General features: G+C 32.1%; 2 protein-coding genes across 4 annotated transcripts in view; one reads left to right on the forward strand and one right to left on the reverse strand.

Moving 5' to 3' along the window:
* The first annotated feature begins 705 nt into the window (after window positions 1-705).
* On the forward strand, window positions 706-4,501 carry LOC111046912. Of its 3 annotated transcripts, none has more exons than XM_039440336.1 (2): window positions 706-1,129; window positions 2,737-4,501. In XM_039440336.1, exon 2 carries the CDS (start codon window positions 2,769-2,771, stop codon window positions 4,479-4,481), a length of 1,713 nt encoding a protein of 570 aa, XP_039296270.1. In that variant the 5' UTR covers window positions 706-1,129; window positions 2,737-2,768; the 3' UTR covers window positions 4,482-4,501. The 3 variants fall into 3 exon arrangements, with proteins under 3 accessions (XP_039296270.1, XP_022188255.2, XP_022188256.2); XM_022332563.2 differs by having other exon boundaries at window positions 706-1,125; XM_022332564.2 differs by having other exon boundaries at window positions 706-1,125; window positions 2,744-4,501.
* A 172-nt stretch (window positions 4,502-4,673) lies between these two features.
* LOC111046903 (dynein heavy chain 3, axonemal) overlaps window positions 4,674-17,685 on the reverse strand; it is a 69,177-nt gene continuing 56,165 nt past the window's right edge. Inside the window, exons 53-60 of the mRNA XM_039440301.1 lie at window positions 16,793-16,952; window positions 16,251-16,439; window positions 14,936-15,144; window positions 13,864-14,074; window positions 12,889-12,921; window positions 11,887-11,925; window positions 11,220-11,333; window positions 4,674-5,739 (exon numbers count right to left, since the gene is read on the reverse strand). Coding sequence (XP_039296235.1) covers window positions 5,557-5,739; window positions 11,220-11,333; window positions 11,887-11,925; window positions 12,889-12,921; window positions 13,864-14,074; window positions 14,936-15,144; window positions 16,251-16,439; window positions 16,793-16,952 — 1,138 coding nt within the window. The 3' untranslated portion in view covers window positions 4,674-5,556. The remainder of the gene's footprint in view (window positions 5,740-11,219; window positions 11,334-11,886; window positions 11,926-12,888; window positions 12,922-13,863; window positions 14,075-14,935; window positions 15,145-16,250; window positions 16,440-16,792; window positions 16,953-17,685) is intronic.

The following is a 17,685-nucleotide window of genomic DNA, read 5'->3' on the forward strand; positions in this document are numbered from 1 at the left end:
ATCCTAAATGAAAACTAATGTCAAATTATCCTTGTGAAAGAAATATTAAGCGGTTTCCATAATTCTCACCAACTCTGTATACTGTATTTGTTTGCAATCTATAATATACTAGCAGGTAACCCGTGCTCCGCAAGGTTCTGTTTAGAGAACAAATAGATTGAATTTAGTTTTATAGTTCTATGCTGATATTAAAAATATTAACAACTGTATAATAATTTACTATAGAAAAACTATTCGATTGGGCTTCTTATAGACCTACGTAAACTTTGTATCACAAATTAAATTAATTTTTTTTGATTATTGAAATTATAATTAATTGGTTAACAAAATAAAAATAATTTATAATCAACCTTGGTAAATTAAGAATCGTTATGCAAAATTTCAAAATATTTTTCAATTTAGATGCAAAACTTGTGATGCTTCAAACATGTAGCCTATTTCGTATTCCGTACATGAATAAGCCAATTCCTTCCTTTATAAATGGTACACGGTAGCTATAGATGAAGAGGATATAGATAGAAGAAGGATAAGAAAATAGAAGAAAACCCGTTGAAAACACTATTTTATCTCTGACCACTCTCAAGAAAAGTATAACAAACTGGAAGCTTAACGAATTGGAAACTTTATGAACTTAAAACTTGAACATTTGAAATGTGTCAATCAAACGATATAGTTGATTGAATATTAAAATCCATGAAAATTATTTTTTTCTAAGCACTCATTTTTGAAAAATTGTAATTCAGTATTCATTGAAAATAGAGAGCTCCGAATTATTGCATTCAAAATTTTATTATCTAAAAAAGGAGAGAGCTAAATTTTCTGTTCGATGACTGGATTTGACGGAAATAGCTGAAAACTCGCCCTGTATCTAGGTATTTTGAATTAAAAGATAGATGGTTCTGGACTTCTCTCATTTATCCTAACAATAATTAAAATACAATATTGCAATCAAACCTTTTTTCATGATGTTTATATTGATTGATTGGACTAAGACTCAACATGTGATTATATTACCGATATTCATACAATTTTTAAAATCATGCTAAAGCTCCAAGAATTTTTGGCACTATAAAGTATTTATAATTTTTCAGTATCACTTGAAAATGTTGAAGTATTTAAAAAATCGTAAGTAAGGTTCAAATTTATAAATTTAATATAAAAAGTTTTCATTACATACTGGCATCAAAGGATGGATTTTCTAGAGAATAATGATAATTTTATTTGAATAACAAAAACAAAACTTTATTATTCAAGGTTACATTCATAATAAACTCAAACAAACTTTATTTGTTGTAATTTTACGTCCAGTGTCAAAATACCTGTCATCAAATTTCTGGTTGGGATCGATTTAGTATGTTATTTTGAGCACAAAATCACTTAAAAATTATTTATTAGCAATCAAGCCTAATTGACAAGAAACACAAGCACAGTATTCAATTTAACAATGCACAACTTTTTTAATTACTGATTCAATGCTGTAATAAAAATTTAATCCAACTCAAGAATAGAATGTAGCCTAAGTTATGTCTAATTTTTTATAATTGATCAAGTGCAACCTGAAAAATCTGACACTATACTTGAGCTAGCAAGGTCACTCGATATTATTATTTATTCATAGTTAACAATAAATTGCATACATTATTTTTTAAAAAGTTTGAACCTGCCCTCTTGTACACTTATCTCTATATAATATTAATGAATTTACATATACTGTACTGTATTTGAAAGCTTTAAATTATTTCCTTTGTAACAATTTGGAAAATTCTATGAATGATGTCAACACTGGGAATCATCTCTGGATTTCTATAACTTACTGGGTAAACAATATTTAAAGCGTTTCCTTTTCTTTTTTCAATAAAATAGTCAATTAACAGATACTTCATACTTAATATGTAATTGATTCAAACTTGAAAAACTGAGGAATTGAGAAAATTAATTCAAGCTTTAGTTGAATGATTATTAAGATATTTTATAAAAATGAAAGGGAAAGTAGCTTGGGTAAAAAATGGTTAATTGAATATTATATTCAACTACTAGCCGTCAGGCTCGCTTCGCTCGCCATATCCGTCTAGCCAGGGGGCGCCGACTGGATCGTCCAAGAATAAGATCAGCAGGCTCGCTTCGCTCGCGTGCATTTTTCATTTGAGCATTTTTATCATATGTTAGGACGATCCAGTCGGGGGTCCAGACTAAACGTCTGGCTAAACGGATATGGCGAGCGAAGCGAGCCTGACGGCTGGTAATTTAATATTCCCAGGAATAGCTCTGATTGAAGTAGCAGTGCCCAATCAATTTTTCCGCGATAAATGCATTTCAATCTTCAACTTGGTGCCAACCTAACAAGGTCAACTCAACTTAATGCCAACCTGACAAAATTATTAATTTAGTTACCAGTTAACAACAGCTGTTTCGAAGAGGTACTCTCTCTAGATTATAGTTCTATATTAACATATGGTATGGCCTTTTTTCAATTATAATTAAGAGAATAAGAAGAATATACATGCTAAAAGACGCGAACTTTAAACCCTTAAAAACCACCCTTAGAGTTAAAATATTGCCAAAAGATTTCTTAGTGCGCCTCTAAAGGGCCAACTGAACATACCTACCAAATTTGAACGTTTTTGGTCCGGTAGATTTTTAGTTCTGCGAGTGAGTGAGTGAGTCAATCAGTCAGTCAGTCAGTGAGTGAGTGAGTGCCATTTCGCTTTTATATATTTAGATTTTTCTGATTTTGAGGTTTCAGGAGGAGATTATCTAAACAGAAAAGCATGGATAAAAAATCTGAGTCAGAGAAGCAAACTGATTTTGATGTGGACAATAACTCAAGTAAACTACAGAAACCTGTACATTTGGCTGGTACAATATCAGAAGAATTTTGTCATACCGAAAAAATGGATAACACAGATTTGGGTAGAGTAGTGGAACTTGCACAAGAATCATGGGTTGATAAAAAATCAAATGACCGTAGTGAAGTTGGAAATGAAGATTCTAAGGATTCAAGTGTTTTAGAAGAGTCTACGGTTGAGGGAGGATCAAGTGAACTGCGCAGTATTTACTTGCAACTGCTTGAGAATGGCTATTTTAATAGGGTGAATCCCAGTGGCTTGGGATGGCATGTAGACACCACTTTCATGTCTTGCCGTCAGGTTGAAGATCGCCATGAGTTAGGCCTAACTTACTTAACAAATGATGAGGCATGTACTAGTAATTGCAATCAAGCAGCGCCTTCTCTTGAGAAATCAGCATCCAGTAATCAAAGAACAGAAACTAATGAGACATCTCATCACTGTGGAGATGAATTTAACAAGACTACTGATCCGCTCATAAACATAAAAGATACCTTCAAATTAATTCCACAGATACCACATACTAATAAAATAGAAGCTATTTCATTAAACGATGAAAATAGTTTTGAACATATTGTAAAAACTGAAAGATCCGTGAAAAGCAATAACTATCATGAAACAAATAAATTTTTAGGTAATGATGGGATGCTGGAGATTGATAATTTTAATTATGGTTCAAAACTAATCAATGAGAGGGATGAAGAGTCAAACTCATCAGAATTAGTATTAATAAACCAGATAAATCTATCAGAAGAAAGTAGAAGTAATCAGCAGTCACCTTCAAAATCAGGTCAAAAAGAAACTCAAAAATCCACCGGAGGGAATTGGTCTGGAAAGTACGATGTAAGAAACTTCGACGATAATAACAAAAAGGATTTTGGAAAGATGTATGAAAAATTGTTATACTATAGGGTGGATAATGGATCTAAAAATGAACGTCAAAGTAAGAATCTCAAACAATCGATATTGACATGTGAGCTGAATAATAACTTTGTAAATAATAAAGATCAACTTGAAAAAGAGAAGCTGATGGAAAAAAATGAAAATATCGTCTACTTATTCCATCGACGATTTTTAGAGTACCTAAGGCAAACTGATAATGGATGCGTCAGACAAGAAGATTATAAAGCTGCTATGGTTACTGGTCTTAACTTTTCAAAATGGATGCAGAAAATTGTTCAAGAAAATGATCAACTGAAAAAATTCATATCAAAAAGAAGTTCCTCGACTAATGAAAAACAAGCAAATTATGATTCTCATATCATGGCATTTTTATTAAATGACCCCAAAAATAGTGATAGTGAATGTGAACTTTTTGAAATGAGGGAAATTTCAGAAGAAGATGCACAGAACAAACTGGGAGATCCTTTGCAAACAATTTCCGAGAGTATGGAGCTTTCACCTAAAAACCCAGAAAACGATCAAAAGAAGGTGGTTTATTGTCTTGAAAATTCCAGTGGGAAGGAAATGATAATTCGGGAGAAAACAAATGCTACAGATTGGACAAATTGCTTATTGAAAACTGATTCACATGCAGATTTAGAAAAGCAAGTGACAACCGATATTAATATAACCAAGCCAACTTTAACTTTTATTATAAGGAAATTTAGTACAAAAATTCTTATTATGGTTTAAATACAAAATTAAAAAAAAAACATTTGTATAATTAATGTAACAATCGCAACAAATTTTCATTTTAAAAATAATTCCACCAGAATGGCACAAAAAACGGTTCCACTTAGATTATGAAATTATTCTCATTATAGAAACAAATTTCGGTTCCACTTAGATTATGAAATTATCCTCATTAAAGAAACAAATTTATCCTTTTTGGAAAATGGCGCCGCCCGGAAACAAAGCATTCACAGCAACTCTTGCAGTGTTACAATGTTGTTTATGAAGCAACAAGCCACACTAATTGATACTAAACCCTGGAATAATAACTCAAAAACAACGAGATCGGTTAAGAATTTGACTAGTCAAACTTGGGAGCTTGAAATCAAAATACGCTTAGATTCTAATGGAGAAGAACATTTAGGACATTTTATATTCAAAAATTTTTCCACTTATTAAACAGTAAATGGGTACGGTAAAAATTTGTCTTCATTTACTGTATTATTAACATTGAATTAAGTTAATCAAAAATGTCTTTTGTTGAATTTATTATAGTCACTTATTAAAACCTTTCAGTTGAGCTGAATGAACGCATATAAAATGATCTTGCATCAACTAAGGATGACTTTAAGTTATATAGGTTATAGGTAAAAGTTAAATAAGTTATGCAACTTGTTCCAATCATAATAATTAACTATTCAATCAGACGTTATTAAAACCTATTAAGAAAAACTATAAGCTATGAAAACTGATGAATTAAATTATATGCTTTAGTGTTATCTGATAATTTTATACTCTTACCTGACCATTTCAATCCGGTATTAGATTCTAAGTTGATAGACTCAAAGCTTTAACGATGGAATTACAAATGAATAGTGGAAATAGCAGATTTTATTTCTTTAAAAAAGGAGTATAAAAAGTGAAGTATAGTAAATTTCAAAAGAATTTCAGGTTTATAGTAGTGAAACACATTTACCATGAATTTGGCAACACGCGAAAATCTATGGATTGTAAAATCTATTATAAAAAATAAGTAGGGTAATTCTTATAGAAAAAAATAAAATTATTATATAATTTTAGTTTAGTTTTTAGTATTTCAGTCATCGAGTTGGCATAAGGATGCTACTCCGCGATTGATCCAGTGTTTTTCAGGCTTGTCCGAAGGAATCAGAAGAAACATTACGAAGTTGGTTGAATGTCCAGTGGTTGATAGCACGCCTCTCCTTGCGCTTGTCTTGTAAATCGGACAAATGTACGATGGTGATGTAATGAAATCAGCCTGGAAACAAATAGATATTCACTATTAGAACATTGAATCTATGATCAAAAATTAGTTTGGAATGAAGTATCTTTGAAATGACTCTTTAACTGCTATAAGTATAGTATCCAAAACTATTATAGTATCCACTAAACTTTAGTGACTTTGTGACTGAAATGTACTTGGAATACTCATTTTATTCACTTTATAGTCTGCTTGGGGTGATGTCTTACCCTAAGCCGGACAAGAACGGACAAAATGTTTACTTCGACCGAGTGAGAAGGCTTTAGCATTGGCTTGGGTGAGACCATGCCACACATCCCCAAATTTTGTAAATGTGGTATTTTTTCGTCTAATTGTGTCATTTCCGGTCTGGTGTGACATCAAACTTGGTACTATTAATGTATTAAAGAGTATATTTAGAGCATAGTGTGTTAGAGAATGGTATCTACCAAGTTATTTTGATTTATAGGTGATAGGTGAAATGCACCATCTATTTTTAACGCTAAACCACGTTTACTTGTAGATATGGTTGCATTTATCATAATGTGTTTCATTTGAGGCTCAAACGAACTGCTGAAATTTCTCATTTAAACCGAGCATCTGCATCGAGCATACCTTGCCTAGCAACCAGCAGCTATTTTCAAATTCAAATTCTTTATTTTCTGCATGAATACAATAACAAGAAATGTCTGTATATCGCAGTCGTCATAAGTAAAATTATATACACATAGGTAACATGTTTTTGGATTTAGTCAACATAATAAAAGGTCAGAAAAAGTCAGCCAGACAAAAACTCATTCAACGAGTAAAACTCTCCTTCTACAACAAACTTTTTAAGGTTTTTTTTTGAACAAAGCATCATTATTAATCGACTTCAAGCTATCTGGTAATTTATTATAAATTTTAATACCAGTGACATTTATATACCCTTCAGACAAGGCAAGATGAGGTTGGGGAAGTAGCAAATTGGTACCATGTCTTGTAGAATAATTGTGGCTAGCTCCTACAGTTGTAAAACGATCACCATTCCTTCTTATATATATAACAGACCGATAAACGAGAAGACCATAAAATGTCATAATGCCAAGTCTGCTAGACGTCCCTCTACATGTATGATATACTGGAAGGCCTTCTATAATTCGGATAGCACGCTTTTGTATCTTGAACACCTCATTGGAATGGGATGAGAACCCCCAAGCTTCCATTGTATAAGTCATCACCGATGCAAAACAGCCATGATAAACAGTAAGTAAATAATATTCTTTATTTAACAGTGACTTTAATATTCTCAGTGAGAAGCACACTTTATCAAGTCTACTGCACACTTCAGTGATGTGAGGAATCCAAGAGAAATGCTTATCAATAGTAACTCCCAGAAATTTATACGTAGCCGATTCACTAATGTGCCTACCATTTACAGATATGGATATTGGAAAGGGTGACTTACTTTTTGTCAGAAACTGGAGAAATTTAGTTTTGACCACATTTAATGATAGACTATTTCCAGATAGCCAATCATTCATAGATAATACTGCTCTATTCACCCTCAACTGAATACTCTCTCCCTGACCACCAAAAAGCAGAGTTGTGTCGTCTGCATAGAACAGAGCCTTGCAAAGCGGTAATTCAAATTCCAGGTCATTGATATAAATGAGAAAAAGTAGAGGGCCCAATATTGACCCTTGGGGTACCCCTGAGCTGACCTTGGAGGTTTTTGATTTGATTCCCTGCACCTCAAAGAACTGAGACTCAAGATATGATTTGAACCATGAAAGTGATAAACCACGTACACCACACATTTCAAGCTTGAGTAAGAGTGTTCTATGATTAACTCTATCAAAGGCTTTTGATAAAGCACAAAATAATCCTATGGCTGGTTCTCGACGTTCAAGTTGATCAATGATGAGCTTAAAAAAGATAGGATGGCATCTGTGGAGCTTCGTTTTGGCCTAAATCCAAATTGCTGACCTGACAAAAAGTTGTGACAATTCAGATGAAATAGTAACCTGGAATGAACAATCCTCTCAAGAATCTTTGATAGGGTAGGTATAAGTGCTACTGGACGATAATTTTCTTCACTATATCTGTCACCCCCTTTGAAAACCGGAATAATCCTTGAATGCTTGAAAACTGCAGGGAAATGACCTTGACTGAAAGACTCATTAATTAAATAGGTTAATGGTCCAATAATATTTGAATAGGATCGATGTAGCAGCCAGGCTGATATTCCATCAATTCCGTATGACTTTTTCGGTTTAAGTGATAAAATAGCCTTGACAACATCGTCATAATTTACAAAAGGAAGGTAAAACTGTGTTTGAATTCGGGGGCCCTTGGGTACTCTAAATCCTACATTGTTACTGTTCATGAATTGTGCTGATTTTATAAAATATTTATTTAATATGTTGGCAATGGAATTTTTTGACTTGATGACTGTATCATTTTTTAAAAGAGAGGATACACCTTTATTGGCCACTGCTTCGGAAGTCTCTCTTCTAACCACATTCCAAACAGCTCGCCGCATATTCTCTGAGCTGTCAATTTCTCTCTTCACATCAATTCTCCTTTCTTGTTTCAAAATTTGTCTGAATTGAACTTGTCGCTGTTTTAAAAGCTGCTTCAAATCAGGGTTATTTGTGATGCTCACTAAAATTGAGAGATCAACATTATCATAAGCAAGCTTCTTCAATGATTTATTTAACTTCTTGTTTTTTACTTTGTTTTCTCTTACTTTTGTGCGCTTCAATGGAAAAGCTATTGTGAAAGCACAGAGCAACTTTTCCATAAAAACCTCCCATTGTCTATCCAAATCATGAAAAATTATAAATAATTGACCAGTCTTCTAGCAGCAAAAGATTATTGAAGTTTGAAATATTTTCATTTGAAAAACGTCTTTTATAGATGTATTTGGGCTTTCCAATGTCTGTATTTAAAATGAAAATCAACTGAGCATCGTGATTAGTTGCTCTGATTGCTTTAATCGTTCTGATTGGTTAGTTGTTGGCTGCTAGACAACTAAAACTTGCTTGGCTGAGAACGTTCTGAAGAACTTTTTAGATATGACTCTTAATGCAGTGGATGCAATTTCATTTCAAATAGTATTGTGTTTTGAGCTATTATAATTATTCTAGATGATTTTTCGACAAGAAATCATCTAGAAGAATTATAATAGCACAAACCACAATACTATTTGAAATGAAATTCCATGCACTGCATTAAGAAGCAAAGATGAGTTTCGATTCGATCGGCTTTTGTCTGTTTGTAGACAAATATTGCCCGATATGGTATAAAAGTACTTTGAAACAAGGCACGTCGACGCATATATAAGTTTTTTTTTTGAAATTTTGCATTTTAAGGATACTACAAAAGGAAAAAGAGTCTCCTCAAACGCCAATATTACCGTAAAAATTATAGAATTATTTAATGAACCTAGAATAATGTATTCCAGGTTCCTTGGAATTATTCATCATAAATCAGCTTTCTAGTGGATTATTAATTATTGCATGCAATTATTATCTCAATGCAACTTAGTAAAAATCAACTGCTTGTTGTGTGGACTATTAGTTGCATACAATAATTGATTATTTATAGTAGTTAATTATAGTAATATAATATATTTAATTATAATATATAGTAATATAATTACTGAAAGTAATTTATAGTATTTTCTCTCGACCTTTCTCTGATTTCAACTCGGGCTGACCTGTTGCCAGTATGTCTTGAAGGAGATAAGTTTTTGATGTTAGCATTTTACCAGCATGTATACACCAACCCCGAAAGCCATTTGTCGTTTTCACACAGATATCTCGCCGACACGACAGAATTTACTCTGATGAACAGTATGGACAGAGGAGGCTACTGTTCACAGAGCTACTAGTATTATGGGTTCTCTTCCAATCAAGAGAGAAGAGATCGATGAAAATGTAAGATCCAGATATGCTGGACATATTCGTAAGATTTCATTAATTGTTTTCAAGTTGAATGATATTCATTCATATAAAATTAATAAATAAAGAAGGATGAAATAATAGCTACGTGTTATCATGCAAGATACAAGACGTAACCAAAAGTGAAGTCACAGTTTGATTGGATAATTGCTTTAATGAGGACGGCGGTATTTTTCTAGATCCCAATTGCCACACAATCCTCTAGATGTAATAACTGTAGATATATAATAAAATGCAATGATGTATCATAAAGCCATGGTGAGTATAAATGAAACTTTCTAAGGAAACTTGTTGAGATGATGAATGTGAAATCCAAAGTAAAGTATTAGTATAAACTGATTCATTTTTGCTAAGGATTTTGAATATCACTTTTTGTGTAGTTGAGAAGTTGATATTGTGGTAATTATTCATATTGAATGAAAAAGACTAAGAAATTGTCAAAAAACCACTGATTTATTGATAATTAGAAAGACCGGTTTCGGTTATTACACCATTGTCAATCTCTGATAAACTAAAACTAAATACAAGAGCAGCAGAATTTATACTAGTAGGCGAGTACTGCTATTGGTCGAGGGCATGAACGCCTGCCATTGGCCTAGCTAGACAGTCTCCTCCCCCTCAACGGTGTGACAAAATGGCGGCTTAAGCAACAGAATCGCCATGATAATAAAATTTACTATTTGGTACAAAATAAGAACCAAGAAAACAAATGTGAAAGATAATAAAACAAATATGTAAATGGAAAAACTATTGACTAATGTATGCTTACATGTTTATGATAAAACTAAATTCGTAGTGTTGTACTGGTTGAAATGAATCTGGTCATTTAAACTATACTGGGGATTTTCCTTAATTACTCTTGTTATTTCTAAAGCCTCTAGAATATTCAAAGATCTGCCTTTGTTATTAACATGCAGAAACTCAACATTCTCCTTAACTGTGAACTTGTGATTATTTGTTATCAAATGTTCTGCAAAGTTAGATTCCCCATTTTGTTTATTCCAATCTCTGATGTGTTCTTTAATTCTACTTTTGAAACTTCTACCAGTCTGACCCACGTAACAAGCATTACAATCATCACATTTAAGTTTGTACACCCCGCTTTTATCCCAAATATCAATTTTGTCTTTACTCCAGCTAAATAGACTATTTAAAATCGGTTTGGTCTTGAAAGCAACATGAAATCCATTCCTCTTCAATTCCCTACCTATCTTATCAGATACAAGGCCTAAATATGGGATTGTTATCCAAGTCTTCTCCTCACAGTTTGAGCCTACAAAGCTAGAATTGATTGAAATTTGTCTATTAATTTTACTCAATAATCTGTCCACCATACTTTCTTCATACCCATTTGTGACAGCTATCTGTTTAATTTTAGTGATCTCAATATCAAAATCATGATTGCTCATAGGTATTGTTAGTGCTCTATAGACCATGCTATTGGTAATGCATGGCTAATAGCATGGTCTATATTGGTAATGCATGGCTAATAAATCAGTGGTTTTTTGACAATTTCTTAGTCTTTTTCATTCAGGATTTTGAATATCGTACCTTTTTACCAGGTTTGAACCATATAATTGGTATGGTATCGAATAGAATCTTTGGTAGAGATTCATTGAGTATGCTGAGTTCTCTATCCCATCGAGCACCCTCCAGGAATAGTCCCTGAAATGGAGAAGTCTATTCAAAGCGATGAAATAATAGAAAATCGAATTATATGAGAGCATGATTCAAAATTAATAATTGATTTTCTTCAACCGAATTATGTATCTAAATAAATTGGAGTATTCAAAAGTACATATATGTTTGATTCATATGAAAAATATGTAAATTATGAGTCACAAAACTCACGAATAAAACCACTTTAAAACCACTACCGTACTCTAGTATAAAGAAATAAAAATCCTTATGAAATACAGTCATTACTATAAGGTAATTTTCCAAGTACTTTTGTATAATTATTGAGTAATGAAAACTAGGAACACAAATCGTAGGAGAATCCAAGAGCCCCAAAGAACGATATTACAAACATTGAAATATAAAATTCAATATCATGCAAATTGAAACAGAAAATTCATAACATTTGTCACCAATATACTGTACTTAATGAATTCATGAATAAATAGGAAATTGATGCTTTGATGTTGTGCATGCGTGATAGTTTGATTGGATTAAATTTATGAACTGTGCCAAGGCGTGTTTCACCTTTGTTTCTCACCTCTATGAAGACACTAAATTCCTCTTCCTGGTGCTTTTGCTGCATGTAAAAGCCAATAATACTTACATACAAGTTCTCAATTTCCATGACATAGTTTAATGATCACAATAAAAAATTAACTCTCCTAGCAAGAAGTATGCAGATTGATAAAACACTTTGATATTGTCTAGAAATAGCACGAATTTGTTGAGAAAATACAGACATGTTTCAACACCAATGGTGTCATCTTCAGTCACTGAAGATAACATTATTGACACTTCAGACTGAAGATGACATCATTGGTGTTGAAACATGTATGTAATTTTTCAATAAATGTGTGATATTTCTAGACAACATCCCAGTGTTTCATTATTGATAAGTAACACTAGATCTCATCAACAACAGTATCTGAAAAAAACTACAGATCTATTTTTCTTTAAACTCTATAAATTTGGAATATGGGGTAATTTGGAGATGATCTGATATTATTATAATGTAAAATACCACTTCTTGATAAAATTCTACATCTTTTAGTGGTTTTAAGTTATTGTTCAATAAATTATTGTAATAATTAGTTATCTATAAATGGGCCTTTCAGAGATGGCAATGCTTAAAAAGTGTTACTAAATGTATTGTGTGCCGGTTGCACAAAAGACGGTCAAGTTTTAATCGTGATTAAATTGCACGAGAACCAATCATAGAAGCCGCTTTTTCAAAAAGCCTTCTCCGATTGGTTCTCGTAAAATTAACCACGATTAAAATTTAATCTGATTTTGTGCAACCGGGGCTTAGTCTTCTAAAAATTATGTTACATCCACTTTTCTTCTTTTCAGAATTAAACTACGAGAATATGCAAATTGACAAATACAAAAAAGTAAAACTTTCATTTAAACACGATTAATTTCTGGTTCAAGCCGTGAACCATAAATGATAGTATTAGATAAAAATAAATGTAGAATCAAAATTTTTAAAACAATAAGACTCCTTATAGAAATGAATAGTGACTTCTTAGTTCGTTCTTACCTTCACTAGAGAATCAAATTGTAGCTGCACATCCTATTGTAGCATTTTGTTATTGAAAAGAAACATTTTTATTTGAATCACAAATTAGTATTTATTTATTTACGTTGCAATGAATAATACATTTCACATACCTATCAACCCATTCTAAGATTAAAAATATTGCATTCGATTTCAAAAACAAATTAAAATGCATAATAATCACTAAAAATTAATCTACATTTCCAATATCAATATAATTTAAACTTTTAAAATAGTTGCCTATCATAGCTATAACGAGAGCGAAAGATAAGGTTATTCACTCAAATGTATGCTTATTAGATTCTTCAATACAAAAATAATCTCCAGGGAATAAATAATTTAGTATTAATAATCTATATTTACCAATTCAGCCTCATGAATAAAGTGAGGGTAGGTAGGTATTCATGAGTGACACTTCACATTACATGCATTATTTTGCAGCTTCAAGAGTTCTTCTAGTCAAGCATTTCATGAATATTTCTAAAAAAATTGGCGAGCATAACAATAATAGTCCATTGAACAAATTTTAATGTTTTACCCAACTGGGAAATGAATTTTATTATACTTTTTCAGACACTTTCTATTGGAAGCTATTGACTCCATTGGCTGAGTGGCTGAGATGTCCACCTGCTATTTGTTCTGACTGATTTTAACCTTCCAAGTAATTAGGATGACTACTTTTACAATGACTACTGAATTGAATTTCATGCACTAGAGCAACAATCGTCGTTAATTTTACATTAGTTACTAAAATATGAATTTATATAAGTATATGTAGAATGGAATGCTGCATAAAATCTCTTTGATCTATGTTCTAGATCTTATAATAAAGAGCTTTTGATGAAAATATTCGAGGTCCCAGAGTTACACTGGGGATTTCGAAAGATTAGAAGCTCCAATAAATATAAGTAGAATGTTTTACATCTGATAATATGAATACTGTATTTCACCAATTACCTTGCAAAATACTCCAAAGTCAGGTTCGCCTGGGACCTGATTCTCGAACTTGGTCACTTCGAATTCGAAGCTTAGCTGGTCTATTGATATGTTGTGCTTGCGAGCGTAGTTTTGAAGTACACCGGTTAGAAAGGATTGAGTGAAAAAGAAACCAGAAATCCAAAATACATCTGGAATGCCATCATCAATCCAAGCTTGCAAGAATCTCAACCTGAAAATAGATAAAGTAATGGCCTTATTAATGACTAATGAGATGTCTCTCACAATATACCGGTACTTTACAATAATTCACAACCTAAATAAAGTCACATCACTTGAATTAAATAATTCATCTCTAAAAGTAGAAAGCATAATTATATATTCTAAATTTATACAATAATGCAGTTTCATTTATGTACCAGTATCTAATCATTCACAATTATACAATTCTGTATTGTAATTCATAATTTAATGAAGTCCAATTTTTTCAGTAGAATTTGTAACATAATTTATAACTTAATAAGAGATTTTTAATGTAGAATGGTAATAAACACATTTTGGTATTCCAAAGTGAAGTTTCAAGTGTTTTGGAATAAATAGATACAGATGGGTATTTTGAATTGAAAATAAGATTTAAATGCTGTATGGTATAAACACCATAAAGTCCTAATAAAAAACGAAAAATGAGAATTCACACGAATTAATTAATTAGTACTAATTTACGAAGGACACTATAAAAACTACAAAACACTATGAAAGAACAGCCGAAACACCATATTGACTACATAATGACAACATAATACACACTTACTTGGGACTTAACACTACATTAAATATTTTAACCTGTATTTGAGACGATATACCGGTTAAAATATTTTATGTAGTCTATTCATTCGAAGTGGAAATTGTAAATTAGTAAATATCACTCTGTAAAAATGTATGGGTATCAAGTTACGGTACCTATCTGATAAAACACATTATTTTATTTGTGTTTTTCAACACACAAATACCTTACATAGACAAATGAATAATAGGCGTTAATTCAAACTATAAAATCTCATTACCGTTAACAAGGACACATGAAAGAAAGTACCTTGTAATGAGATCGGTGATGTAGCTTCCCAACGACTTGAGTGAGGGGTATGACTTGCTGGCCCAGGTAGCTGGCACCCGACCAATCACCATAGCATTGTACACTTCTTCCAGGTCACGAGACATCACAACTAATCCTTTCACTGCTTTCACAACGTCCACCAGCGTTCTTCTAACAACTGCCAATAAGCCGTTGAATCTTATTGTTTCCTGCCAATAGATAACAATATTAAACTTAGGTTACTATTCAGACATGGACATATCAATCATTTTAAAACTATAAATTTAAACTCACATAACTAGTTTCCCCCTGTGTTGGAGAACTCGCTCATGAACTGTTGCATAGTAATCTTTGAAACCCGCAACTTTTAATTATACAGAGTTGGTGAAAATTATGGAAACAGCTAAACATTTTTTTTAACAAGAATAATTAGGTTTCATTGGGAATCCTATTTGAAATGAAAAATTACTCTTCAAAAATTACTCTGCCGTTTCAATATTTTTATCTCATATGACGACAAATTCATTTTCTTAAATGAGAAGGTGGTCATGTCATACATGTTTTCCAAGAGAAAATGAATGTCTGAAACCGCACATTGATATCTTAAACCGTTTCAGTTTGATGATGTAAAAGTTGTCTGACTAAATGATGAATCACAAAATGTTTTCTCTTATGCACTTTCAATGTTATTTGTTATATCCTGAAAAAGGACGAAGGAGTCGGTAAATTTTGTTGTCCAACGAACTTGATCTGTAAAAAGGGTCGAAGAATATGTATTCAAAACTTGAAGCTGTTTGATCAATTCTTTGAAAAGTTATTGTCAAACATACACACAGACGGACAACGACTTTGGCCTTGAGTCAAAAGTAAAGAACTCGATAATAACGCTCGTTCAATTATAAATCATTCAAAACTAAGAATTTATTTTGCGAGAAATTGTTTTCATCTCAATATAAAATTTGTATGTCATGACCCACATTATAATATATGTAAGAGCTGGTTTGTAACTACAGTACAAACTATACAGGAAACATAATTCAATTATAATTCCTTCTACGATTGAACTCTAATCACAATAGAAATAATGTTACATATTACATTTGATTGATGTACCTATTCCAGATATTTGATGTATTTCAAATTCTAATTACTTGGCAGAGCCAAATTATTATTATTATTAAGCCAATATTCTTAATTAAGAAACATAAGTAATAAGCATATATACGAAAATTATTTATAAATCTCTATAGAAAACTCTTCATCCTCGTCAAAAGCAAAAACAACATACAGAAAGCAAAAACGAACTGCTACGAACCTGTTTCAAGACTGTATTCATAGACTGTTCATACAGTACAGGATATTTGACAGCTATGTCATCAATATCAAAGAGAGCTGGTAGTTTGGAGGAGATGTCGTTGGCAATTTCAATGAGCATTTCATCATCGCCGCCTGCGCCCTCGCCTGCCATGTGTTGCGTCTGAGTGATGAGAACGCTCTCCAGCAACTGCAACAGTTCTATCATTAACATTACTATCAAATTGTATAATTATAGTAAAATTGTGTATCATAAAATGCCAGTGGCTGAGAATTCGAATGCAAATCTTGGGCTTAGAACAGTCGAATTATTATTGAAAAATGTAAGAGCCAAGTTCATCCACTAATATTCAATATTATACAAGAGCGTGATATTTTTGGAGTAAAATTTAAAGCATGAAAATTCCATAAAAGTTGGTGAATAATATTCACGGTGCAAGTTTTTGACTCTGTCTTTTTCTTTTTTCTATTGTATTGTATTTATTTCATTTATAAATGAATATTCATGTATTTTATTATGGAATAGTGCTAAAACGATTTTACCGATTGTGTCTCCTTATTATCCTTTGTAATATCTGCATTTTCATGAAGCCCGAACACTTCGGGTAACGAATAAAGAGGAAGTGATTTGATGTAGTCGATACAACTTGAATAATCAGTGTCATCCGGCATATAGTAGGTGCCACTCTGTGAGAATGTATATCTGAAAAAATATTGATGCAAGGAAATTATATAAGTTTACAAACACCGTGTCCCACGAAGAGGTTTACACGTTTCATTTTATATTACGTGCCCATTCATGTACCGAACTTTTTTTAATTTTACACAGTTTACAAAGTAGTTTCTGAAAATATTCTGGGAAAATTTCAGCTCCCTAACCTTCGTAGAAACAAAATGGCGGAATATTGAAAATTTTACCCATTCGCTTCCTATAAAGACTACTTTCATGAGTGTTATTATCTGATTAGTTCACTAGATTGCGGTAGTCTTGGCTCATTTGATGAAACCAGAAATGGATCAAGCAATCTTCCAACAAGAAGGTGCTCCACCTCATTTCGCAAATCATGTCAAGCAATTAATAAATGACAAACTTCATGGCCATTGGATTGGTTGTGGAAGTGATTTTTTAGATTGGCCCCCGATCACCAGATTCAACTGCTTGTAACTTCTTTTTATGGAGTTACATAAAGGAAGATGTTTATACCCATAGCTTCAATAATGATGAGTAACTAAAGCGATCAATGGAAGAGGAACTTATCCAGATACCGCAGAGTTTCTTTGTAAGAGCTTACGAATCATTTCTTTAGCGCTGTTATCAGTGTGTTACTGAGGATGGATTTCAATTTGAATAATTTTGGACTTTAAAGCTATGTTCTAGTTATTTTATTTAAAAGTCATATTGCCCTAAAGCGCAACAATAAAAAGATTTTATAAAA

Source organism: Nilaparvata lugens, chromosome 1, assembly GCF_014356525.2.
Source record: "Nilaparvata lugens isolate BPH chromosome 1, ASM1435652v1, whole genome shotgun sequence".
Taxonomy (NCBI): domain Eukaryota; kingdom Metazoa; phylum Arthropoda; class Insecta; order Hemiptera; family Delphacidae; genus Nilaparvata; species Nilaparvata lugens.